The 27,395-nt window shown below is 37.1% G+C and overlaps 2 protein-coding genes across 2 annotated transcripts in view; one reads left to right on the forward strand and one right to left on the reverse strand.

The window, feature by feature from the left end:
- LOC132797543 (protein madd-4) overlaps positions 1-27,395 on the forward strand; it is a 109,440-nt gene that overhangs the window by 33,668 nt on the left and 48,377 nt on the right. Inside the window, 6 exon segments of the mRNA XM_060809290.1 lie at positions 4,080-4,224; positions 7,314-7,443; positions 8,812-8,914; positions 9,131-9,226; positions 10,284-10,511; positions 10,582-10,874. Of these exon segments, the coding sequence (XP_060665273.1) occupies positions 4,080-4,224; positions 7,314-7,443; positions 8,812-8,914; positions 9,131-9,226; positions 10,284-10,511; positions 10,582-10,874 (995 nt within the window).
- LOC132797557 (uncharacterized) lies at positions 16,328-16,880 on the reverse strand. Its single transcript, XM_060809313.1, has 2 exons — positions 16,812-16,880; positions 16,328-16,755 (listed from the first exon to the last, which is right to left on the reverse strand). Exons 1-2 carry the CDS (start codon positions 16,867-16,869, stop codon positions 16,328-16,330), a joined length of 486 nt encoding a protein of 161 aa, XP_060665296.1. The 5' UTR covers positions 16,870-16,880.

Consider the following 27,395-nt stretch of genomic DNA (forward strand, 5'->3'; position numbering starts at 1 on the left):
CTCCGAATCAAATAGAATAGTATTCTCCCGTAATTGTTCTGCCTTTTTCCAGATAATCCAGTTGAAATCCATTGCTTTGACTGTTCCTTACTCTCTCGTGTATGGTGATGAATCCAGGTTTTGACAACAGTCACAAAACAACGAAAAAACTCGTTTTTGTTTGCGTTAAGCAATGTCAAACTCTCCTTCGCAATGTGCAAGCGGTTGCGTTTATTTTCCATTGTGAGCAATCGCGGCACCCATCTTGACGAAAGCTTACTCATGTGTAAAAATTCGTGTAAAATGTTTCCAACGCGTTCCCGAAAAATGTTTAGAGCATTTGCAATCTCGCAGCTTGATTCGACGATCATCCAATATCATTCCATGGACTTTATCCACGATTTCTGGTGTTGTCACCTCTCTGGGACGACCCGGGCGATCATCGTCAAAAATGCTTGTCCGCCCGCGTTTAAATTCAGCAGTCCAATATTTTATTGTTGAAAACGATGGAGCTGAATCCTTATAAACTTTGTCTAACTCCTTTTTAATATCGTCGTTGGATTTCTCTTTTAAAAAAAGAAATCTTATGACAGCACGATATTCGATTTTATTCATGTTGACGACAATGCAAAAGTAAATGCGCTAAAAGTCCCGCCAAAATTACCAGTGTTGATAAAACCGCTTGAAACTTTCACAGTAATCAGCTGATAGAAAACACTAATCGAATAAAATATTTACGAATTAAAAAAAAATTTTTTTTCTTTGTTAAGCCGACTTTTTATCTGCCTACCCTCGTACATCAAATAACAAGATTACCAGGCAGAAGGAGACATCTCCAACCCCACAAAGTACATATATTATCTGTACAGCATTATCAACCAAGACGATGTCCTTATGTCTGCTGGTGCGTCCACCCGTATGAATACCTGGATCTCAGAGAAAAAAAGAGAAAAAATATAAGTTTCTTCCACCTTGTTGTTTTTGAGTGCAGATCAGATGTTTACCACGCCCACGTCAGAAACCACCCGCAAAAAAACCCAAATGCAATATTGATTATTTCTGAAAAATTTCTTGAAATAAAATAACAATTTGAGTAGCTACCCTGCAGTACTGAGCGCTAGTTCGTTGCTGGTGAAATAAGCACCTACCAGGAGCCAGTCACTACTTACAAAGTGGCGTCTAGCCATGCGTTTTTTAATTTCCGTTTTTGTATGAAATGTCCGCAAATAGGGTCAATCGCCACCGCCTCGATTACCCACGAACTAGTGAAATAGTGCAACATATTAGGGTCTTTAAAGAAACTACTTACATTAGACCCCATGAAACGGCCGGTAAAATAAGTGCTTACATGGGACCCCATGGAACGGCCGGTAAAATAAGTGCTTACATGGGACCCCATTGAAGGGTTGGTAAAATAAGTGCTTACATCGGACCCCATGGAGGGGTCGGCCATTATAAATTAAAAAAATTTACAATTACAATTACAGTTTTTATTTAATTTTAATTTTTCTTTATTTCAATAAGTCGGATACTTTTATTACTTTAAGGCAAATTGAGTTTTAAAATATCGTTTTTTGGAGCTGCAAGGCCTTTCTCAACTGGTCCTCAGTTATTGAATCTGGAAATAAAGGATAAAAAAATCTTAATAGATTAAAGTGGATAATGATTTTTAAATAATTATCTTTTAAAATACTCACCGATCATAACACCAAAGAAATTGTCTTCTTTTTTTGGGCCGCATTCCCCTGTCATTAATTCCATAACGTAGATTTTCTGTCATAATTTCCAATTCCAATTCTTTAGGCACATTGTAGTTTTCCACTGTAAAACTATACATTATTCTAACTGCTTGTCGTACTTTATTATCTGTTTATTTAATATTTTACACATTAAACATATAATACATACATTTACATATAATATTTTGAGTAACTTACCTAAGAATCGTGGATCCGCTTTGCACTTTTCAACTCAAAGACGCGTAAACAAACAGCGATGTAAAGCGTAATCGAAATTTTGTCTTTAATCTTGTGTATGCCCTTTCCACAAAATAACAAAAACAAAATCGATGCTTGCCGTTATTTTGTACTTATGCTTTAAAACGCATACATTTATTAACTAGGTAGTTCGACGTTCGATTACTATAGGGTCACTTTAGTAAGTACCCATGTAGTGATCGGCGAGGTAAGCACTTACCCATGGGCAATCGACACCTCCAGTTCTGCAGGGTATATATAATAATATTGTTTTTGTTTGGTTTTAAATAACATATTTATTTTTATTGTTGTCCCGATTCACAATAAAAAATAAAACACGACTGCATACGCCGACGTTCGATTGCGATTGGGTTAGTCGTACAAAATCGGACCTATGTGAATCTTTCTACATTTCTTTGCTTTTGAAATTCAATTAACAAAAGGAGCACAAATGATGTAAACCATATTTTTATTGAAAAGCAAATAAACTTTATAATAAAAAATAAAATTAAATTCCGCCTTTTATCATAACACGCCTACTTTTATTTAGTTGCTTAAAATGCCTTTGAATATATATTTCAATTTTCAGACCGATACCTTACTTCGTTAAAAATAGGGTTGTCGAAAATTTTAAAAAATATCGTATCGATGATATTGTTTTTATCAAATAATATGATAATAATATTTCTAAATATCACCGAAAAATATCGATATATTTGATTTTTTTTAATAAAAATGTTTTTTCCTGGATAATAAAAAGAAAATAAGTTTTATAAACTTACATTTTTTAATTATATTTTTAATCAATATATATATATATATACATGTCTTATATCTTATATGTATCTAAATGTAACATCAAGCCCAATTGGCAGAATTTAAAGATTTTAAAAACACTCTTTACTTTACGTGTATGTCCGTCAAAAATTGCAAAAATTTCGCTATGCTTATTGCGCAAGTGCGACGACAGATTCGATGAATTACCGCTGGTTTTAATTGTTTTCTCACAATGAATGTACTTCGCGGTGCCGCCTGTTATGTTTGTGTAATTTGATGTAACATTCATTTTTCCCTTTATTCTTCTGTCAAATTTCAAATTTAATTTAAGTTTAAATTGAAAGTTTCAATCGACGCTTTGAATTTAGAGTGACCAAGGAAAAAATATCAAAAAAATATCAAAAAAAAAATATCGTGATTTCGATATTTGGGCAAAAAAAATATCACGATATAAATATATCATTTTTAGAAGAAATATCGATATATTGATATTTTGATATATTATCAACAACCCTAGTTAAAAAGTTACAGACGCATTGCTCCTACTTTCTTATATGAGGCTCAGTACATGGCTAGTTTGGCTCATTTTGTTGAATTAAAAAAAAAATTATAAGTTAAATAAATTTAAAAAAAAAATTATAAAATTTGTTGTAAAAAAATGAATCAGAATTGACTCCAACATAATTGGAAAATGCGTATTTTTTTTTAAATACATTAAAATGCCTTAAATACATGGAAATACCTTATGTACCTCATAGTGCAATCTTTAAGCTTCACGGCGCGGACTAGGAATTCATTTTAGACACATGGTTTCATGGTGAAAGTTTCTTAGAATTCTTCGTAGATTCCGATTATGGGGGGACGATTTTTGCGAAAAAAAATTGACCCGCCCTAATATGTATACATCAATAACTCCAGTATCTACGCTTCTTTGAAATTTGGTTTCGATGTCAGATAATTTGTATTTATTAGTATTTATTCTAGAGTTATTTAAGAAATACTATTATACGGCTTAAATCGCTTACTGCAATCGGGTCTTAGCTGCTTTGGATGACGCTGGTATATTTATATTTATACTGGTATCTATGATATAGTATACACAAAAGTACTGAAAATTCTTTACATTGGGAGACCGGTAATTGGGTGTAATAAAACTGTTAATAAAACTGTTAAAAACTGTTAAATACCTCAAGATAACCAGAATGCCGAAAGTTAATATTTGGTTGAAATTAATTTGGCTTCGATTGCTGTTAGCCCATACTGCTAATAGTTAAGTTACCCTTATTTATGAACCAATTTGATTTGTTCTTCTACTTACTTTATTTTTATTTTACTATTTTCTTTCAGCGTGTCGGCTGTGATTTAAAAATAGGTTCTACTAAAAAAATTGATGGTTGTGGCGTGTGTGGGGGTGATGGCAACTCCTGTTCGCAACCGCTATATTACTGGGAATTGGCACCGATGACACAATGTTCTGTCACCTGCGGCGGCGGTAAGTCTTTCAGTCTTTTCAGTTCTTAGGGTTCACATTTCTTATGTATGTATGCATGCATTTATGTATAGTAGCTACAATCTCTCATCGTCAGTCCAAGTCGCTAGTCGTATGATGTAAATAAACAAGTGGAATATGTCATGAACATTACCTCAGGCATTGGCGTGCCTGGAAGCCATTTGTATTATTTTGCCTTATTCACAAAATACTGTTAAATTTATAAGTTTCCAGTGTTCCTTTCCTCACCATAACATACACACACATACAAATGTGACTCCGATATGTAGAGAGGGTGGCAGCTATTGTCGTGCTCATTTACTTTCATTGAATTGGAATTTGTTTCGATTGAATGTTTGCATGGTAATCGAGTGGCAGTTGCTTTCCCTTCGCATGTGGCATTACAACCCAAACTTTTTTTCCATTAGTACCAAATTGTTGTTGAAATGTATGCTGAAATGTTCACAATTTTCGTATAGTATGAATGAATGAATGATTAATGAACTCTGTGATAGAATATATACATAAGTATGTAGTACATACTATGTACATACATACATATGTATACACATATTTCTCGATTAACCAACATGATTACCTTAAACATCAAGCTTAAGTTATAATTTTAAATACCTAAGACTTAGACTTGGATATACTCTGACAATGCACGAACATTTAATAAAGGGTAATAACACCTCTCTTTGCTAACTCTGTCAGAACAATTCACCAAAAACTCTCAAAAATAACTATTACCCATCTTTAATTTTCTTACGTGGAGATCAATCCCCACTCTCTTTCCTGTTCCAATCATTCTACATATTTAATTTCTTTAAAGAAACACATATAAGAATAAAAATATAATTGCAATTATAACTTGTATATATTATATATATAGCTCTTAATTATTATTCAGAAACCTTTTATAAATAATTAGATCATACTCTTTCCTAGCCAAAGGCCAAAGCAGCCAGCACTAGTAAATTTACGTTAGAAATAATAATAATAATAATAATAATAATAATAATAATAATAATAATAATAATAATAATAATAATAATAATAATAATAATAATAATAATAATAATAATAATAATAATAATAATAATAATAATAATAATAATAATAATAATAATAATAATAATAATAATAATTACTTAATTCGCAGCACTAGTTTTGCATGAAAACAAAGTTTTTAATTTTACCACGCTTATATCCGACCTTGAAATTAAAAAAAAAAATCGAATATCAAGCTCAATTTTGAAGGTATAGCTGACTTTTTATACACACAATAATAACTGCGATCAGATAACAATTTTAGGTGTTGATGAAATAATTTTATATGACAAAAAATAGCTATTAATTTGGTTAATTTCAATTGTTATACCACACTATTTGTCTTTATCTACTTTATGTTTAATTTATTTAAAGAAATATATATATTTTGTAGCTCTTCTAGAAAAAAATATTACTAAGCAATAATTATTATGTTATTGAAAATCATATAACAACTTTGTAAATCATGAAGCCATTTAGTTAACCAGCAGTGTATGTCAAAACTGTAATTACTCAACCGAAGCGTCAATTGATAACAATCGTGAATAGGAACTAAACTTTCAACTCACATACATTTTTAATGAATGCTGTGCCAGCTCGTTCAGTCATTAGGCCGTCAAAAAATTCAAGCAAAAATTATCGGTTTTGTAGCTCAATAAATGTCAACTTCTACTGGGAGGACACAATTCAGCTCAACCATTTGCGGGTTCAATGTGTATTGGGCATTGGAATTGAAGGCATTGTGGCTTGGAGCTTGTTAATTTCCGACAATACAATTTACGTCAGCTTGTTTACTTAGCTATTATCCCGACTGTCTCCTGCAAATGGTAAAATCAATTTATGCGTAAATTTTAATTGCAATATCGTTTAGCTACCTCAAGGTAGGTGTTACCACGTGACCATTTCTAGGGAAACAATATTTCCCGTAATTTCATATCCTCCTGAGCCCTCAATATGTCTTTAATTACATTTCAGAGGTGGGTAACAAGTCGCCTAAATGACAAGTTCTCACTCTGTGTCCTACAATGGGCTTTATGCTGAGTGCCTATGCAGCCTAATATTCAAACTTGATTCTGACTAACTACTCTAATTTAATGCACTTGTAAAAAATAATATATACATACATAGTTATTCAAGCGAAAAAGCTACAGTCGAGTGTGCTCGATTTGGAGATTCCCGCTACTCATTTTGAATAAAAGAAAAATAATGCAGTATTATTCTCAGAAAATACTAAAATATTATATAATATTTTAATAGTTGTAAAATCTAACTATTGTCAAAAATATTTGCAATAGGCACACATTGAAAATAATTCATGCTAATAGTACCAAGTCTACTACTACCTTAACCTTTGTTAACTTTGTTAACTAATACTACTTAACTTTATAAGATACGATAAGACGATCAAAAATGTATCTGCGTTATGCTAAAGTCTTATATTATATCGTCTCACGTGTCATGTCTCTGTCAGGGACTCCCTGACAGTCTTAAGCGACTAAGTGGCATTAAAGTTGCACAGCACAGGTTCAACCCCAAGCAGAGCACGAACCTGAGCTCAAACTGGTTAAAAGCCTTTCTGACTTTTATTGATTTTCAAATGCAGCAAATAGTCGGTTGTCTGCTGGAAAGTCATTTTGAATTTGAGTATATATTGAAAACAAGAAAAATAAATGCAGTCGAGAGTTTTTGCTGTAAGATACCCATTAATATCCGTCAATACAAACAATTGGATTTGTGTGACTAGTTATGTTTCTTAAATGACTTCCAAATTTTGTATTTAATTGAAACCAACAAAATCATAGCTTTAAAATTGCTCTTGATGTGCTGACGTAAGTATATACACTTGAGGGGGTATATGATATTAAATACATTTCTTCTTGGCAAATATTCATAGAAATATGATAATTATATAAATTAAAGCTCAGATTTTTTGTACAGGATATATTTTAGTTGAATACTCTCGACTGTTATACTTGTGTTCTTTTTTACCAGCTTTGCAATAATTTTATTTTTTCTCTTCTCGTTTTTGAACGCTATAGGTTACAAAATGTCTCGCCCTATATGCAGGAACCGTCTCACTGGCGCTGATGTCGATGAGACGCTCTGCAGCGTTGCTAATCGCCTCGAGCCATCAGTGGTACCATGTAATACACACAGCTGTCCGCCGCGGTAAGTAGAGTCCTCGGGTGACAGATCCCCAAGCTCTCCCTCTTCTATTCCAAAGACCTAATGCTTCGTGTTTAATGTTCGCTTACTCCACCTGGCCAGCTATCAATTTAAACGGCGACGGTTATCGTGCTCACGTTTTGATTGCCTACCCCGTCTCTGTTATCGTTCCATAGACGTTGAGGCTGAGCATGTAATTGCGCTTGGCTCTAGGGTTTTACTCGTGTCTGTCTCTTCGTCCCTTAGTCACTATTCCCCACCACGTTCCAATTCTGCCTCCGCTTATTTATCGGCTTGTGACATTTTCCAATTGTACCATATCAACGCAAGTTGAACTAAGCCAAACCAAATATTTCGAGCAAATTTCTCAAATATCTTACACCCAATGCTTGGAGCGGTAATCGCTTTATTTGATTCATACTTTTTGTGGTATTAAACCGACGCCGACGCTTACGAAAAAGTAATTATTTAAATTTACTCTTCTTAATTCACTATTAGAAGTTATCTTTTATTTTGTGGGCAATTGTATTATTAATTTATCATTATTCCTGTCGCTTATATGATAGAAAGATAGTTAACTATGTGTCGTCAGAAAATGATAATATGGATGGTATATCAATATTCCAAATTAACATTTCGGTATGTCTCATTAGTCTTATTATTTTTTTTTGTATTTATTTTATTATCTTATAGTCGATTGCACTGTAGTCCCCTTCCCTAGTTTCTCATCTTAACATTTTTGGTTGGCTTTCTATAGTTGGCGGTAAAAAAATAAGTTAATAAAAATAACTATTCCGTTGTTTTATCTCAGATAATTAATTTGAAGTCATTAAATTTTCTTTCACTCTACTCGAAGTTTTCATTTTCGTATTTAAATAATTTTTAAAACGCTAACAAGTGAAAGCTTCAGAAAGGTTGAGCAGAGGGTTTTGCTAGCCAGGATTATTTATTAGCTCGTTCTTTTTTTATTTAGCTATATCAAGTCGATCCTTATAGCAAATTGACGTTAAATAGAATCATAGATTTTTCTCAAAAGACGTTAAATTTACGCTAAAACATTGAAAAGGAAATCGTGACAATCCACCCGTGAAAATACTCTCTTAAATAATTGGATTTTGGTTCGCCATTGCAAAGAGGCAACCTAACTCCAAAAGTAGCCAAAAATGCTTTTTATAAAGAATATGTCCGCTCTATAACCCCTTGGCATTAAGAGCCATGTACGAAGGCATGTCGAGCATTCCTTTTCAGCAGAATATTAGGGACGAGCAACTAAGCAGAATCTTGTTTCGAATTAACTTAGTCGATATGCTGGTATTTACATTTTATGGTATATTAACAAGTAGTCTAACCACTTATTTTCGCCTTCCGCAGTTGGATAACTGACGATTGGAGTACCTGCAGTCGTCTTTGTGGACACGGTTACCGAGAACGGATGGTTGTCTGCGCTGAGGCGACCAACGGCATCAAGACGAGGGTAAGTGTTTTGAGACTGCTATGGTAGTCAAAAGGTGTACGAAAGTGGCTATTATCATCAGGTTGCCACCTAAATTTGAACGTTCTTCATTTTCCATTTAAAGCGGCAACTGAGTTACACTTGTGTTATTATCATGTTTTTTGCTAACACTTTTTCTGTTTTTTTTTGTTTTTCTATACCTTGACGTGGCTATGACTCTGCGTTTTATGGTAACAGGTTGCAGATATTATGTGTCGAACTCTGAAGCCACCAACACAAGAGACGTGCATTATAGAGGAGTGTCCGCATTGGGAGGTGGAGGACTGGACTGGAGTAAGTACTACCAACAATAACTAATAATAGCGTAAAAATAATGCGATGGATCCAAGGTAGGAAAAATATGACAGAGAGGTATGGTGATTGAAGGTTGAAATGACCAAGGCTTAGACGTTGACGAAGCAATACAGAGAACAAAATATTTTTATACCCGCTACCCATAGGGTAGAAGGGTATTATAACTTTGTGCCGACAGGAAATGTATGTAACAGGTAGAAGGAGACCTCTCCGACCCTATAAAGTATATATATTCTTGATCAGCGTCAAGAGCCGAGACGATCTAGCCATGCCCCTCTGTCCGTCTGTGTGTCTGTCCGTCTGTCCGTGTGAAACACTGGATCTCAGAGACTATAAGAGATAGAGCTATATTTTTTTTTTTCGACAGCATTTGTTATGTTTGACTGCAGATCAAGTTTGTTTCAAATTTTTGCCACGCCCACTTCCGCCCCTGCAAATCAAAAAAATCGAATAACAAGCGTAATTTTAAAGCTAAAGTTTCCGGTATATACAATAACAACTTTAGTGGTTATGATTCCTGAGAATTTGGTTGCGATCAGATAATAATTGTGGAAGTTATTAAAGAAATACTTTTATATGGGCATAAACGCCTACTTACTAGGGGTCTGAGTTGCTTTGGCCGACAATCTGGTATATTGTGCCGTCTATGGTATATTTTGAATGGTGTACTATATCGATATATCAAACATACCATTTGGTATATTTTTAGTATTTTTAAGTATTTTTTGTATTTTAGGTACATTTGGAAAATAATACCGCAATATTTTGTCTTGATTAAAAATGGGTAGCGGGTATTTCACAGTCGAGCACACTCGACTGTAACTTTCTTACTTGTTTTCGTATGTTTTTGTTTTTCAGCGAATTTATAAAGTTAAATTAGAAAAAAAAATTAAGTTATGTATTTTATGTTGAAACATTAATTTATGTAGAACAAACTGTTGGATTTAAATGAAAAATCTGGTTCTTCAACCAGTGTTCAGGCGCATATAGCTCGATATCTATCGTCTCCTTCTTTTTTTGCTCTTTCATTACCTAGTGTTCCGTTTCATGTGGACAAGGTATTCAGATGCGTGGTGTGGAATGTAAATCCACAGATGGTAGCCTAAGTGCCAAATGCGACCCCTTGACCAAGCCAGGCGGCATGCAGCAGTGCTCAATTGGTATACGTTGCGCTAGAGGAAGTAGTGGTAACGACAATGGAGCAGGCGGACTTAATAATGGCGGTGGTACCATCATTGTTGGCAGCAGCCGCTCTTTGAACGAGGTGAGTGGCTAGTAAGAGAGTGGTAATAAAGTTTATTCTAAAGCGATTCTGTTACTCGCGTGATACATAGCATTCGGACCGTCATAACGATGGATCTGATCTCTATGACGATGATGATAAAGATGAAGATGACGATGATGACGTTGAAGACACTGATTCTGGACAAGCCACCGACACTGATGATGACGAGGGCTTATCCTATTCCGATCAGTCAATACATTATGCACATCTCACCCAAAGTAGAATGCATCATGAGATCGCAGAGGAGCCGCTCACCATGCGACTAATGAGCTCTACCAATAACTATAACAATGCTAAAGTCGCGGCGAATGAAGAAACAGATGTTCCATCATTAGACCCAACGTAAGTATTCCAAGTCATATTAAAATAATATGTAAAGAAAACGATAATTTGAATTTATTGGAATTCGATTAGATAAGTCAAGTATTGTATTTAAGCAAAATATGAGCAGAACACAGTTCCAAAAATAACTATTTGATTCACAAATGACCAACCACTCGAATTTCTCTTTAGGGTGCCATATAGTATACAATTTTTCCAACATTTTGAGTTTAATGTGAGTTTAATATAAAAAAATCAATGCTTTCGTAAATATCTAGTAAAAGAAGTAACCTTCTAGGGAGAAAGAAAAACCCTTTAATGGTTAGAAACATATTTCTCGCATTTTTTATAAAATTATATAATATAAAGATAAAAAAAAAAATTTAAGAAGCCACAGTCGAGTTTGCTCGGCTGTAAACAAAAAGTTAGAGGATAAAGATGATTAAGAAATATGTATATTACCTAGGGTTATATCAAATTAAAGATATAATCAAATCATTGGCGCTTTAATATCCGAGGTACATTTCATATTGAAAACAAGTAAGAAAGCTACAGTCGAGTGTGTTCGACTGTGAAATACCCGCTACCCATTTTGAATAAACGCAAAATATTGCGGTATTATTTTCAAAATATACCGAAAATAATACAAAATACTAAAAATATATTTCATTATTAAATTTTTTTGATTTGCGGGGACGGAAGTGGTCGTAGCACAAACTTGAAACAAACATGAAAGTAAGAAAGCCACAGTCGAGTGTATTCGACTGTGAGATACCCGCTACCCATTTTGAATAAAAGAAATATATTTTGCGGTATTTTTCTCAAAATATACCAAATATACTACAAAAATACTCAAAAATACCACATGGTATATTTGGTATATCGATATAGTACCGCATTTATAATATACCATAGACGGCACAATATACCAGATTGTCAGCCAAAGCAACTAAGACCTTTAGTAAGTAGGCGTTTTTGCCTTTACAAAACTATTTCTTTAATAACATCCACAATTTTTATCTGATCGCAACCAAATTTTCAGGAATCATAACAACTATAGTTATTATTATATATACCAAAATTCACAACTCTAGCTTTAAAATTACGCTTGTTATTAGATTTTTTTGATTTGTGGGGGCGGAAGTGGGCGTGGCAAAAATTTGAAACAAACTTGATCTGCGTGCAAACATAACAAATGCTGTCGAAAAAAAATTATAGCTCTATCTCTTATAGTCTCTGAGATCCAGTGTTTCATATGGACAGACACACAGACGGACATGGCTATATCGTCTCGATTCTCAAGAATATATGCACTTTATAGGGTCGGAGATGCCTCGTTCTATCGGTTACATACATTTCCTGCCGGCACAAAGTTATAATACCCTTCTACCTTATGGGTAGCGGGTATAATGAGCAGCAAAATGCGGGATAAATTGAAAACTAGCGGTTAGCGGAAATTATAGCTATTTTCAAAACAAAACTGAACGGAACTTTAGTTTTTTAAAAACATCTGGTGCCTTCTTGTATTTTTATGTTTTACGAACCCTCACTTTAATGACTTGCAGTATTTTTGCATTGCAATGGTAAAAACATCGATATGCCAAAATATCTCTAAATTTTTATCGATTTTTATTAGTTCATGTTATCATGACCATCTGGGTATTCCACAATTTCCAAAACGATCGTATGTGACAATTAAAATGCCCAAGATTTATAAACAAAAACCGCGTTGGTTGCAAGACCCCGTGTTACAGGATTGGTGAACTCTAGATGCAGTCGATGATCAAAAATGCTTTTGAAAATATTACAAATCCAGCATTAATGCGAAACTTTGTGATTTGCACGCACATGCCAGGACAAACATCCAAAACAAGTCTTCGTCATCTGTGTTCACAGACGAACACAATAACGTTTGTTCCGTCTGTTTCTGCAAAAACCTGCCAGCAAGAGGCGGCATTGTCTTTATATATACATATATGTATGTATATATCTTTATAAGTATATTGCGACGCATTCATTGGTCAGCCCCATTGACCATTTGAGATTGTTGTGCGAGAACAATTTTCAGGATGGCGATGCTATACAGAACAAAGTGCACCAGAGGGCATGATTGACGAAATTCTACTCAAAAATACTTAATAAATAAATCAAAATAAAATTATTATTATACTAACGTAGCTTTATATTTTGGCTATCATCCTAAATTTCTGGCGGTTTCTAGTTTTTTTTCATATGTTATTTTAGCTTTTTATGACCAGAAGAGTTGGCAACACTGATAGGCAGTCATCTAGCTAGGATATAATCTTTCTAATCAATATTGTATACATACATACATATGTACATACGCATGTATTTGTATACATTACATACTTGGCAGACACACTTGGCCGTCTCTCGCTCGACGCCATCAAGTCCAGACTTCTTGACGCCGAAAATTCTTGGACCCTGTATTCCAACTATAACGACCACAAGGATATCCGCTGACAACGCGCCAGATATGTATGTATAAAACAAACAACATAAAGTAACAAAGCTACAATGAAGTCTGCTCGACTATAATATACCCGCTTTCGAGAATTAAATTCTCTGTTGAGATATGTAAATCTTTGTAGTATATGTAAAATATCATATTCGAATAACATTAAATTATATCGTTTAACAAACACACTAACATAAGAATTTCACTACTCAGTGGGATAGCAATATTGAGAGGTACCAAATCTAAAACAAACTTTCAAAACTTTATTATTTGCCACATGAGCTACTGAAGTCGGTTTTACTCGAAAAATCAAAGATTATCATAATCCAAGTAGTTTCTTGTGAAAGTACATATGTATGTACATACATACATACAGAACTATTTCATATATGTTGGCGCCAATTTAATGCGCATGCTGTGGTGCAGATGGTTCTCTGACTATAAGCAGCAAAAATTTGACTACAAATCAATAAATGAGGACACGTTGACACATAGGGGGATGTTGCCTAGAATTGACCCGTATATCATTCGCAATGAGTGTGAGATTTGTCTGTGATAATCTGTGATATGTGACAGGATTTCACTATTAATGCGTCAAGTTAAGCGGAGTTAGAAAAGCTGCAGTAGCCAGGGATTGACTTTGAGGGTTCAAAGGTTGAAGTTTATAAAAAAAAAAATGGCAATGTTGTCGGGACTATATCATAATTAGAATTCTAAATTAACTTAGGCATTTTTTGCATCGATTAAATATCATATAACTTAATACTTCATAAAGTACTTATTACTTTGTTTAAACTGGGAACTTCCCAGTGGGAAGTAGAGGATGGGCGCCTAATATCGATGGTTGGACGCTATCGAGCCACAATCGATAGCAGTAGACATATTCAATAGTGGCCCAACCACAATCGATGGTGCTGGCGTCCCACATTGTTCCGTGTAAAATCTTCAGTTATTACGAAAAGACAAAAATATATGCATCTCTTTTTTATAGGTCCGCATTACTTAGAGCATCAGGTACAGACAAGTTGGACTGCGATTGCACTAGCATAGACTTTGAAAAGGATTCTGTACCAGATAGATTGCATGCCTGCATGCGAAATGCCTTGACTGCGGCAAAGAATACAAGACAAACGGCAATACGTCGGGCGATATTGTTGACGACAATCGAAGGCTCCAACGATACTATTGATGTCGCAAATTTGACTATCGTCAAATGTCAACGGCGCATACTATCGATAGTTCTCCACTTCTACTGGGAAGCATCATTAAAAAATTCCGATAATTGAACCTTCTGCCGCATCACTAATGATGCGTACACGATTATAAAAATGTGGCCATATTTCGCTTAATATATTGGTATATTATTATTCCAATTATACTCTATTTAGACCAAGTGCATATGCATATGCATATATGTAAATGTTTACACCAAAACTGCATTACGCGAACAGCTTCTTAGAATCGATAAAGTAAATCTACTTAGACAGGAAGAAGAATACTAAAGGCAATTGAAGGAAATCAATCGAAAAATAGCAGGTTAATATATATTATATTATGCGACTCTGAGGGCGTTAAAAAATTATAAGTATACATAAGTTTTTTTTATTATTTATCAATTAACTCTACTTATTTCCGATTTACATCATAATAAGCAACTCGCTCTCCAATTATCATATTTCTATACAATGTGGTCAAATTAGTCGTCTTGGTGGTTTTCTTAAAACATTTTTTAGATTTAATGGAAATTTCTATGATGCTCAGTTTTAGCAGCGTATTACAAATTTTGCAGCCATAAAATTATTTCAAAATGCTTTGCAATTAAAAAGAAAAGCAAATTGACAGAGGCATAAAAAATTTTTTAAATAAAATCGCAAAATGAAATCTATTCAACGACGAGCAATTTACAAAAAAATTTAATATAATTTATGAATATAATTTATATAAACTTATATTTTTTGAATACCCTCAGAGTAGCATAATTTATGAAATTACTCATTTTTGGTTGATATGTTTATATTGTCTTTGATATTCGTCTTCCTGCAGTTTACTTTTGATTACTTTTCCAAACTTAAGCAGCTATTCGAATGATGCGACTTTGATTGACTTGCATCATTGAATCAGATGGCCTTGGTCTAAATAGGCTACTATTAGATACTTGCCGCCAATTACTAAAAAATAGTCTAATAATGTGATTCTATCATATTTATAGATGTTATAACCGTCACTCACAAATTATGCGTTAACGCATGAGTGATCCCTTTGCATAAGCGCTGTTCGCAGATGCGCGAAACCGTTTCTTAAAAATAGGCAATCTATTATTTTGCACTCATATCGGCAAAGCATTTGTCGCTAACAGAATTAGAAGATGCGTTCGAAACCGTTTTATCAGGGTTGACAATTTTATTCTGGCCCTCGCCATTCTCAGTCAGCTGCTTAATGCGGCCGTCACAATGGTCCTTAAAATACCACATATCATTCTTTCAACTACCGATTACAAAATACCACAAAACTATTAATCGAAATGCAAACCCATTTACATCGTTTCACGATGATCCACCGTTACCAGCAAGTGGGTAAGCGGACGAGAGTTGATCATGTTCTCCGTTTCTATCAAAAGGCTCTGCAGTACGTGCACTTGAGGTGCCATATCCTTTAACGTACATATATCGCAGAACTCTGTTGACGCACTGCACCATACGTACCCATACGCCTCCTTCAGATGGTTTGGATGGACAATTGAATCCCACGGGAAGTCACTTCGTCTTGAATCTTGTCTTGGTCGAGAACTTCATCGCATTTCTTGGCCTCTCGGTTGGCCCAATGAAATTCTCTCCCTTGTCCAACTGGTCCTCGACGACACATAAAATTTCGCACTGCAATTATACAGGCATCCGTCGACAGGTCGTATAATATCTCCAGATGAATCGCTCTTGATGTTCAGGGATGTAAACAAGGCATCTCTTCTCCTTCCGGTAATGATGTATCATCATCTCCGCTAATATGTGCCAATGGAAAAGTATAATCGGCCTTCTTGAGCTGTAAGGCATGCATAGGGCTGCATCCACTCTGCCATATGTTCGCAAGATCTCGTATTCATCCAAATACGGTGCCCATTCTCATTTGTCGCAACAGGGACCGATTCCTTGTTGTATCCATCACCGTCACGCCATTGAAATCTTTGTGCACATCTATCCTGTGCTTGCTTAACGATTTGGTGAAACATCTTGATATCGCCGCAGACGCCCTTAGCCGGATTGTAGTGTTGTGGACCCTTGTCTAGCACCGAATTTAGCGACACATCGTCAACTTTCGCAAGAGCAGTCCCTAACTTATTTGCATTCATCACACTAAAGTGTGGCAAATACCATCGCTTGTTTTCGTTGACTAAATGTATATCGTTCTGCTCCAAGCGCCGAGCGTATCCTTTATTAAAGTAATCATTCATAATTTGCATATTTTATTTTTCTTGCAATATTCACCAGTCTCTTTAACGCCATATCGTAGCTCCGTGGCATTACGATGTCGTTGCGCTTCCATAAGAGTCCTGCCTGTATCTCACCGAGGACTCTTCGAGACTCTTTTGCGTTCTGGTGTCGGTGCTGGCTGCAACTTCCGATTTCTTCTTTTTAAAATTCTCCATCCTCAGCTACTGTGTCATCCTGACGCACAGAAAGATGGCATGACATCGGTGAAGACCCTCCTCTGCAATCCTTTGTTGGACCATAGACCAGGCACCCCAGCTTGGTGGCCGATGCAGAGGGCCTGTTTGCAGCGAGTTGTCTACTCTCTATTGACCATCCTAAATGATCCAGTCCAATCAAAATCTTCGGCACTGCATTATCGAATATCTTAATTGGAAGACGCTCATTAGTATCAACTCCTTGCAAGTCTATTCGATGAAAGGTCTGCATCGGTATACTTAGATTCCGCACTGCATGTACGTTCTGAAAATCGTAAAGCTGGTGTTTTCCTGCTCCGCTGATTTGAAGATCGACTAAAGTTGCGGGTTCTCTGGCAGATCTACCTCCAAACCAATTTATATTTAGCTGCCGTCTCCAGTTAGGTTTAGTTTTCTCCTTAATTCGTCGACGATCATCGAAACGGATGAACCTTCGTCGAAGACTGCATACGTATTTACCATTCAATAGCCTGACTGGCAGTACACGAAAGAGCAATCGTTGCCGATTTAGGTCGACGCAGCTATTCCACTCCATGGACCCTTGTACAGCTCTCGGCGGTGTCTTTGGTGCCGATTTTCTACTTTGGCTCTCACTTCTCACTTCTGTTTTCGTTTACTGGTTGCGGCGTTCTCCTGGAGGAATTCCACGTTTCGTGCAGCAATCTGTGATGTCGTTCTTGACATCCATCCACCTGATTCTTGTTGTCTGCACGGCAACTCGTGATCATGTGGCCATCCCTCAGGTACGAGAAACAAAGACAATGTTCACGTACAAGACGCCATCGAGTCGATGAAGAAGCATCGACATGTATATGCAATATTCATGATGAGTTTCAAGACTTCGGTAAAATTTCGTCAGTTCGTTCGTAAAATTTGACAAAAACGCATGTGTAAGCTTCAAAATGCACACTGCGGTTTTTCTGTCAGAAAAATAGTAAAAATAATTTAAAATATATTTTGGAAGCGCGAAGCACTAATAAATTGTAAGTTATACATGATTTTATAAAAATGGAACTTATAATCCCACTATGTTTTTGGGTGGGATATATAACCCCAATCAACATTTCAGATGTCGAAAAGAGAACTAAATTTAGAGGACGTGCGCATTGTGCACGAAGAATTGAACTCAGGTGACGATTTTGAAGATTCTGGAAGTGAACTGAGGTTTGTGGTAAAATTACCCCTCACGATAATAAAGAAAATCACGAAGAATCGCAAGGAGTAATGGTCCACTGGGTAAACGTCACGTCTGAAAGCCGTCCAGACTTCAAGCATTTTCAATTTCAATCTGAACGTAAAAGAAAACTGCACTGAGTTTCAACTGTTTAGCAAGCTCTAATGTACGAATTAGAGATTAACTGCTATGAATCGTCGATTGGATTCAAGCCGAGGGCTCACGGATGCTAATAAAATTCTTGATTTTCTTGGAGTAACATCACTAAAAGACTATTGGAATGAATCAAGATGCATGTAACAGCTAGAAGGAGGCATCTCCGACCCTATAAAGTATATATATTCTTGATCAGCGTCAACAGCCGAGACGATCTAGCCATGTCCGTCTGTCTGTCTGTCCGTTTGTTCGTATGAACACCTGCGAATTTTGGTGTATACAATAATGACTATAGTCTTTGTGATTTGTGAAAATTTGGTTGCGATCAGATAAAAATTGTCGAAGTTATTAAAAAAATACTTTTGTATGGGAAAAACGCCTACTTACTAAGTGTTTTCACTCTATAGTATATACTGGGTGCAGTACCTTATCAATATACCAAATATACATTTTCGTATATTTTTTGGTATTTTTATACCATATATATTTTGCTTTTATTCAAAATGGGTAGCAGGTATTTCTCAGAGCACATACCTACTACGTACTTGTTTATTTATATTTTCATTCTTTGATAGAAGCCGAGATTTTTATTCTGATTGATTTTTACATGAGGCGTAGCATTCGATTTTGTGCAGGGATCGAAATTCGGCCACGTCGGGCGATTTATTTTTATTACATAGTGTTCGTTTCGCTGATCTAAGAACAATGCTTTAAGCTCGTTATATCAATATTATTTTTTTTTTACATCGATACAGCTTTTGTGTCAATAAGTACAAAATGCTGAAACCTGTCTATTATCCTATGTAACCACTAAACTATTTATCAAGGTATTTAGCACTTTTAATGTATTATTTATTAAGTGAAATTCTTAATACGATCCGTTCTCTTTAGACAATCCATTCGGGCCAATTATTTTTCTCGACAAGTCTAATCAAAGACTGTCCACTTCCTTTGTTTGCTTTTTGGCCATCATTTGCTCCTTTAAAAAAATGTTAACCCATCCGTATCGCTCCTATGCAATAATACCGAAATATTTGCCAAGAAACAACCCCAAGTGAAGATTCGACATTTCATGCAGTTACTTATGCTCAATTTAACGAAAGGTTCAAATTTATAAAAAAAAAAAATATCAAGTGTCTATGGTCTTACCATACATTGTGGTTAATTAAATTTTATCAAGATTTGCATATAGATTTGTATGAACAAGGGTTATGAAGTAAAATTACAATTTTCTACCAATTACAGTAGAATCCGGTTATAACAACTCCGCTTATAGTGTCCGTCTGGTTCTTGTGACGAAATCTCGTTGACTTGGTTGGTCCCCATACAAACTTACATATGTGAAAGGACCTCCGCTAAGTACGTTTCCGCTTTTGGCGACAAAACAGCTTATACCGACTAAATTTTTACAATTCAACCGGATATTGCGAAAAAAAAATACAGCGAAATAATACCAACAAAATTAGGCATGTTACGACGCTGTATTTGTAATTTTGCAAATTTATTGGCATTCTTGAATATTAATGGTTTTTATAACATAAGTAACGGGTTGGGCTCTATGGAACCTAAAATGTTCTAAAAATTCTGTGTCAGCTAAATGCTCGGATTGAAACAATTACAATGATTACAATATTGTGAGCAGACTACTGCCTATATGGACCAATTAATTTTACCATTTGATTTGTACTGCATTGACTTTAGAAAATATGTTTGTAATCCCGCTTGAATTAGTCAAGTGGTTTGTGCAAAATTTTCAAAACTACCTCATTTCTAAAAAGATAAATCTGTTTATATTGATTTTATCAGATATGTTTTATAGCATAGGCCATTTGAATTACATTAAAAGTTATATTTTGTGTTTCAATTATACTAATATTGTTCCGCTAATTAAGAAATATATCACCTAGGGGTATATCAAATTAAAGATGTAGTCAAATCATTGGCGTTGTAATACCCGATGTACATTTCATAATGAAAACGAGTAAGAAAGCTACAATCGAGTGTGTTCGACTGTGAAATACCCGCTACCCATTTTGAATAAACGCAAAATATTGCGGTATTATTTTCAAAATATACCGAAAATAATACAAAGTACTAAAAATATATTTTATTATTCAATTTTATTGATTTGCGGAGACGGAAGTAGGCGTAGCAAAAATTTGAAACAAATGCTTTTGAAAAAAAATTATAGCTATATCTCTTATAGTCTCTGAGATCATACGCACAGACGGACATACGGACATAGCTCGGCTGTTGATGCTGATCAAGAATATATGCACTTTATAGGGTCGGAGATGCCTCCTTCTACCTGTTACATACATTTCCTGCCGGCAAAAAGTTATAATACCTTTCAAAATGAGTAGTCGCTGTCTTCTATACATACATACATACATACATAGTATATAATATTACACACTCATGTATTTGCATACCTACATACATACTTGGCAGACACACTTGGCGCCATCAAGTCCAGACTTCTTGACGCCGAAAATTCTTGGACCCTGTATTCAAACTATGTATGTATGTATAACGACCACAAGGATATCCGCTGACCACGCGCCAGATATATCATAAGTAACAAAGCTACAATGAAGTGTGCTGGAGTATAAGATACCCGCTTTCGAGAATTAAATTCTCCGTTTAGATAAATATTTGTAGTATATAAATTATCATATTGGAATTACATTAAATTATATAATTGTGGTCTGCCTGAGAATTTCACTTACATATGTAATATCACTTCCTTTTTATACCTGGTACTCATAGAGTAAAAGGGTATGTATGTAACAGACAAAGGGAGGCATCGCCATCCCTATAAAGTATACATATATATTCTTGATCACCGTCAGCAGCCGAGAGTATGTATGTATATGCCATGTCCGTCCGTATGAACACCTTACATTCTAATATTTGTTTTTTAGCTCATAGCTTGAAATATAGCTTATTTTAAAATTAATCTGGCATATTCTAGTTTTTGCGACATAAACGGTTTGTTTCGTAAGATAAATTTGCAGTAGGGCATGTGTGTAGGGGGGGCGTCTTCCAGATAAATAATAACACTTGCACTTTCGAATTATTGTAGAATTGTAAACTTTACAATTACTTTTATTGCACACTTGAAAAATACACTTGTTGTGCCGGTCAGAATAGTAGAACATATGTTATCAGGAAAAAGCACTAAAAGTGGGCAGGGTGACCAACATGAGGATAAACTAGATCAGTGTGACTGCGTGTGTGACAAGGTCACACGCACAGTATACTAACTTTGTCGCTATCGCTATCAATCGATCGCGACCACACTGTCAGCTGTTTTGAGTGGTCACTCCTGCCATCATCTGGCATCAACATCATCCCCCCCTTGCAATGAGTTGCAAACGGATTTATTGTCCACATGGACCGGACAGAATCCAACTCAATGTGGAATTCTGGGCCATTGGCAAATCGTTGGTGCTCGGCAGGATGCCATGTTGAATGATGTGAGGATACACATCAGTACCGAGCACCAGGGACGGAGGGGCAAGGATGTGAGCGAAGTTGGAAACTCCCCAGAGGTGAGGCCTGCTCATGGGGGACGGCGAGCGGGAACGTGGCCGTGCTGGAGTTCAAGATCGAGTTGTTTCCGGCTGGTCGTCGCGTCGTCACTGACGACTTGGCATTCACGTATTAGGCTGGTTCCACCAAATAAATTTCTGGTACTTGGGTCCCATGACAGCAATCATGTAATAGAGTTGAGGCCTATCCACACGGAAGGGCATACAACATGGAATGAAACAAGAACAAATGATTATTACAGTAGCTTCTTCACAGTATAGGACAGCACAGGACGACGAATAGAGAAACGAAGTAGGAGATTATTCGTCTTTGTGTCGATGCCTATCTGGTTTGGATGAATGATGAGGCAGATACAAATTAGGAGTGGTGACGGGCTTCCGGAATGGAAGAGTCACCCGAGATCTGCCACATCTGCTGCGTGAAGTTGTGTTTTCGCAGCTAACCAGCTTCGACGGAATATCCTCCGCCTCCCAAACTTTGGAGTCTAGACTGTCGAGTTGATCGTCTGCTTGGATAGCGACTCTTGTCGAAAACGCAGAGACAGTTGTCGACCCATTCTGGGAGACGGGGCCGGTGAGAATCCAACCAAACACGGTTTGTTGGCCAAGGAGTGAGCCACAAATGTTTGGCCGGGAACCGCTCAGGATGACTGACGGAAGGATATCCGCGCCAATTAAGATGTCAATCTGAGCACTTTTGTAGAAGTTTGGATCTGCCAGTTCAATCGCTGGTAGATCCTTTAGGAAGCCTTTCGGCACACGGAATGGTGGCAGCTTGTCTGCCAGTTGTGGAATAACGAACGCTGAGGTCTCGATATGGAGCCTCGGCTTCGTTGGACAACCAATGCTGAAGTTGCATAACTTCTGCGGTTGGGCCGCAATTGCATGATTCAGCCCAGATACTTGGGCTTGCACGGATTGGAATGGCAACTTTATGCGCTGGAATAAACGCTCAGAAATGAAAGTCGCTTCGGATCCCGAGTCGATTAGTGCTCGTGCGGTGTAGGTAGTACATAGATAGCATACATTGACAACCGCCGTGCCGAGAAGGATGTTCTGAGCGTTAATGGCAAAGTAATTTTGCACATTTGTTGCCGATTGATTCGGAGTGGACTGTATGTTGGAAAGTGTGACTGAAGTGGAAGAGGAAGAGGCACCATTGTGGGCACTGTCGCCCCGATGGAGAAGAGTGTGGTGCCGCCCCTTGCATGTCAAGCAATTGTGCGCACTCGTACACTCTCGGAGTTGGTGACCTCTTGCGAAACAGTTTAAACAGAGACTTTTCTGTTTGATGTAGCTCATCCGATCATTGACCGACATTTCAAGGAAGCTTGGACAAACCCGGACAGGGTGATTCTCTTTTGAGCACAAGTCACACGATTTGCCTCTCTGATTGACTCGGGCCTTGAATGAGTTAATTCGCTTTGAACTCTGCTGTGGACGGGATGGTTCAGCGGTAGAGTTCTGCGAGTTGTTTTGCTTCATGTCCTCAACAGCCTCGAGCGTACGATAACGCTCGTTGAGGAATGTGCTCATGTCCTGTCACGCGGGAATCTTGGACTTGTCCACCAATGATTGCTCCCAGGGTGAGAGTGTAAGTTTGGGGAGCTTGGATGAGCAAAGAAAGACCAGGATGCAGTCGGCGAAAGGACTAGAGACTGAAATGTCTGAGTGGTCAAGAGCGGTCAAGCACCGCTGAATTGTGCCATGCAGCTCCTTAATCGCTGCTCCAGACTCTTGCGAAACCGTGGACAGGTTGAAGAGAATTTTTAACTGGCTCGTTATTAACAAGCGCTTGTTTTCGAATCGCTCGCAGAGAGCACTCCAAGCCAACGCGAAACCATCGTTCGTCAGCGGAAATTTGGCTACGATCTCATTGGCCTCATCTGCGGTTTTTGAATTGAGATGGAATAGTTTCTCAACCGGAGTCAACCTCGGATTGTTGACGTAGATGGCCGTGAAAAGATCACGGAAGGTCGGCCACCGCAAGTAATCCCCACGGAATACTTCGGTGTCGATTGAAGGGAGCCGGCAGCCACTGGAGTACACAGGAGGAGCGGATGCTTCACTCCTGGTTGATTCGGAAAATTGGGTAATTTGCCCCTTTACATGGGCGAGACACCGCTCATACACTGCATAGCAGTGGTCATATTTGGCCTCCATGGCCTGTATGCCTTCGTTGTCGCCGTCTCGATGCAGTGCATCAGCGCACGTGGCATAAGCGGTCTCTACACTGTCCCAGAGGGCTTGCAGGCGGTCACGACGGATCTCGTACGTGTGTACATTGTCGTCTTCGGCTGCAGGCCCTCTGACCCGACTCTCAAAGTGCACCAGTCTGTCAGAGACGGCGACGAAGTTGCTGAGAGCCATCGCACGGGTGTTGCTAAGTTTAGCCTGGACGGATCGTGTAGTTGCAGAAGAAGCAGACGGCGACGGACGATCAACTTTGACTCGGAGTTGAGCGGCAGGAGTGGCGGATTTGGATCCCGAAGGAGCGGGCGAAGCGGACGACAGGCGACGAGCTGTGGTCGGAAGCTTTAATGAAAGTTTAGAGTCCTTTTCACTCTTTTGGCTTTTGGACATACTACGCTTCGGCAGCCGAGAGCAAGCACAAAAAATGGAAAGGAACTTCGGCTATCACAGGATAGTGAACAAAGCCGACACAACTATATACGGAGTGTATATGGAATGTATACGGAGTGTATATGGAATATATACGGAGTGTATATGGAATATATACGGAGTGTAAATGGAATATATACGGAGTGTATATGGAATATATACGGAGTGTATATGTGTGTAAGTGTCGTGTATGGAAGTGTTCGTGTATGTATGTGTGTATTATGTGGATGTATATGTGTCGTGTGTATATGTGTATATATATATGTATATATATATATATAAATGGAGTGTAGTGGATCTACGCGCGTTTGTCTTTAATAGAGTGCAACTTCCTTGTTATTTAGAGTAGAATAACACGAGGAGGTTACATACACTGGAGTGTGTCAAAAAAACAGACAAACACGAAACGACAGAAATGTAACAAAGTACATACAACAGCGGCCAAATCGTAAAATATAAGCGAACTCTTTTAAACTGTATAGATACCTACACATACATATACATATAAGGATATATATATATATATATACTGTGCAAAGTATACACAAAGTAGAAAAGATAGCGGAAAGAAAGCCGGTAGAACGCTTATGTACATATATATATATACTGTGTCACATATATATAAGGTACAAGGAAAAAGAATATGGCGCGAACACGACACTTGCACAAAATGTATGGAGAAAAAAGTGTATTACTTATCTTGACAACCGATTGCTTGCTGGGGTCGAGCGATATCCAAATAATCCGGCTCGAAGAACCAAAATGTGTAGGGGGGCGTCTTCCAGATAAATAATAACACTTGCACTTTCGAATTATTGTAGAATTGTAAACTTTACAATTACTTTTATTGCACACTTGAAAAATACACTTGTTGTGCCGGTCAGAATAGTAGAACATATGTTATCAGGAAAAAGCACTAAAAGTGGGCAGGGTGACCAACATGAGGATAAACTAGATCAGTGTGACTGCGCGTGTGACAAGGTCACACGCACAGTATACTAACTTTGTCGCTATCGATATCAATCGATCGCGACCACACTGTCAGCTGTTTTGAGTGGTCACTCCTGCCATCATCTGGCATCAACAGCATGAAAATATCGGAGCTTGTTCTTTTTTTGCCGATGGTTATGTGCATTTCATATGATCGAGAATTTATTTCTAATCGATAGTTTCATCGAAGACGAATAAGTTGGCTAAAGTGCTACCATTAATCGCATGTAAAAATAAATAAATTAAATAACGCGTTTGTTAAAATGTCAAAAGTGATATAAATGTACATATGTATAAAAAAATTTTTCGCGTCATCGAAGAAGCCCACGTTAGCAATGGGCAGTAATAAGATATTTAATTTGATTTTTGTTCAAACATACAAAAAACTATTATAAATCCATTGATTATTTTTCTTCTGGAAACTGTCGCAATGGAAATTTAAAGACATAATCATAAATATAGCCCCCAATAATTTTTGCCACCCACATAAAAACATAATAAGATTTCATGATTTTTCTCATTTGGGTGTAGCTTATTTTTTATAGTTAGAGATATAAATTTTGTTATCAGCGGTGTCGTTTCCGCTTTTTTCCCGTAAGATTTTGACTTTTTTTAAAGTGTGATTGCGGGAAAAATATGAAAACAACGGCCAAATTTAAGCAGCTTTTTTCTTTTTTCCGGCAAATCGATAATAATCGAATAACAAGCGTAAAAAGCTAGAAATGCAGCGAAAAGACGCTTAGTGCGATGAAAAGTCGCAACTTACTTTTATTTTGTGTTTAAAACTAGTGCACTTTTGTAACTAATAATAATACAAAAAAATCAACATAAAAAAATTAAGGTGATGAACCAAAGCGAACTTGGGTCGCAGCGCCAACATCAGCTAGACGAGCGTCGACGCTCTCTTAGCAATGCATACTTCACTTTCGTGTCGACAGATACAGGCGAAGCAACAAAAACCAAAGCTTCTGCCGATCAACCTCGAGCGTTAACCCCAACACCGAAAAACAAACTCAAACCTACTCTCAACGAAAGGGCGCACTCTCTCTCTCCGTCTGCGTTACCGACAGCGCAAAGCGAGGTAAGCGATAAATGTGTTTCCCCCCTTCCTTGCTTTGCCTCGCCCCAACTGCACACATGTCTGGCCACGGTTACTAGCACAGTGACGTCAGTAGCAACTGTAAATCCAATGACCAGCCAGCGCACTGGCTGCACTGACAAACGCACCAAGTAAAAAGCAAGGTTTGACCATATAGACTGGCATGCATCGCTACGTACACTTTAAAAGAAAACAAAGTCCACAAGGTTCGAAAATGGGTAACGTCGCAAAAATCTATCGGGTTTCCTCCAATCAAGGAACTGTGCAGAGCCCTAATACAGCAAATAGATTTGAAACTTTGGCTGTCATCTCCAACGAAGGCCTTCTACAGTTACGGATGCGGATAAAAAAGAAAGCGAAGCCGCCTCCGCTATACATCCGAGAGAAAAATTCTAACAACCCTATGAACACAATAAACGATCTTATTGGTAAAGATAGCTTCCATGTAATCCCCTTGACTAAAGGAGACATTCATGAAACAAAGGTCCAAGTGAAAACCGAAGAAAACTTCAGAAAATTGACGGAGCTCCTAAACGCCAAGAAAAAAGCTACTATACTTATCAGCTAAAAAGTAGCAAAGGACAACAAGTGGTCATAAAAGGCATCGAACCAGATGTTAACACTACTGAAGTAGAACAGGCACTAAAAGACAAAGGTTTCAACGTAAAAAACCGTTATAAATATCCGCAATAGAAAGTGGAACTCGTCCCTGACTCCAAGGCCCTCAAGAAAAACGAAGTGCATCCCATCTATAAACTCCAGTTCCTACTGCACCGCAGAATTACAGTC

The sequence above is a fragment of the Drosophila nasuta genome, unplaced genomic scaffold, assembly GCF_023558535.2.
Source record: "Drosophila nasuta strain 15112-1781.00 unplaced genomic scaffold, ASM2355853v1 ctg14_pilon, whole genome shotgun sequence".
Taxonomy (NCBI): domain Eukaryota; kingdom Metazoa; phylum Arthropoda; class Insecta; order Diptera; family Drosophilidae; genus Drosophila; species Drosophila nasuta.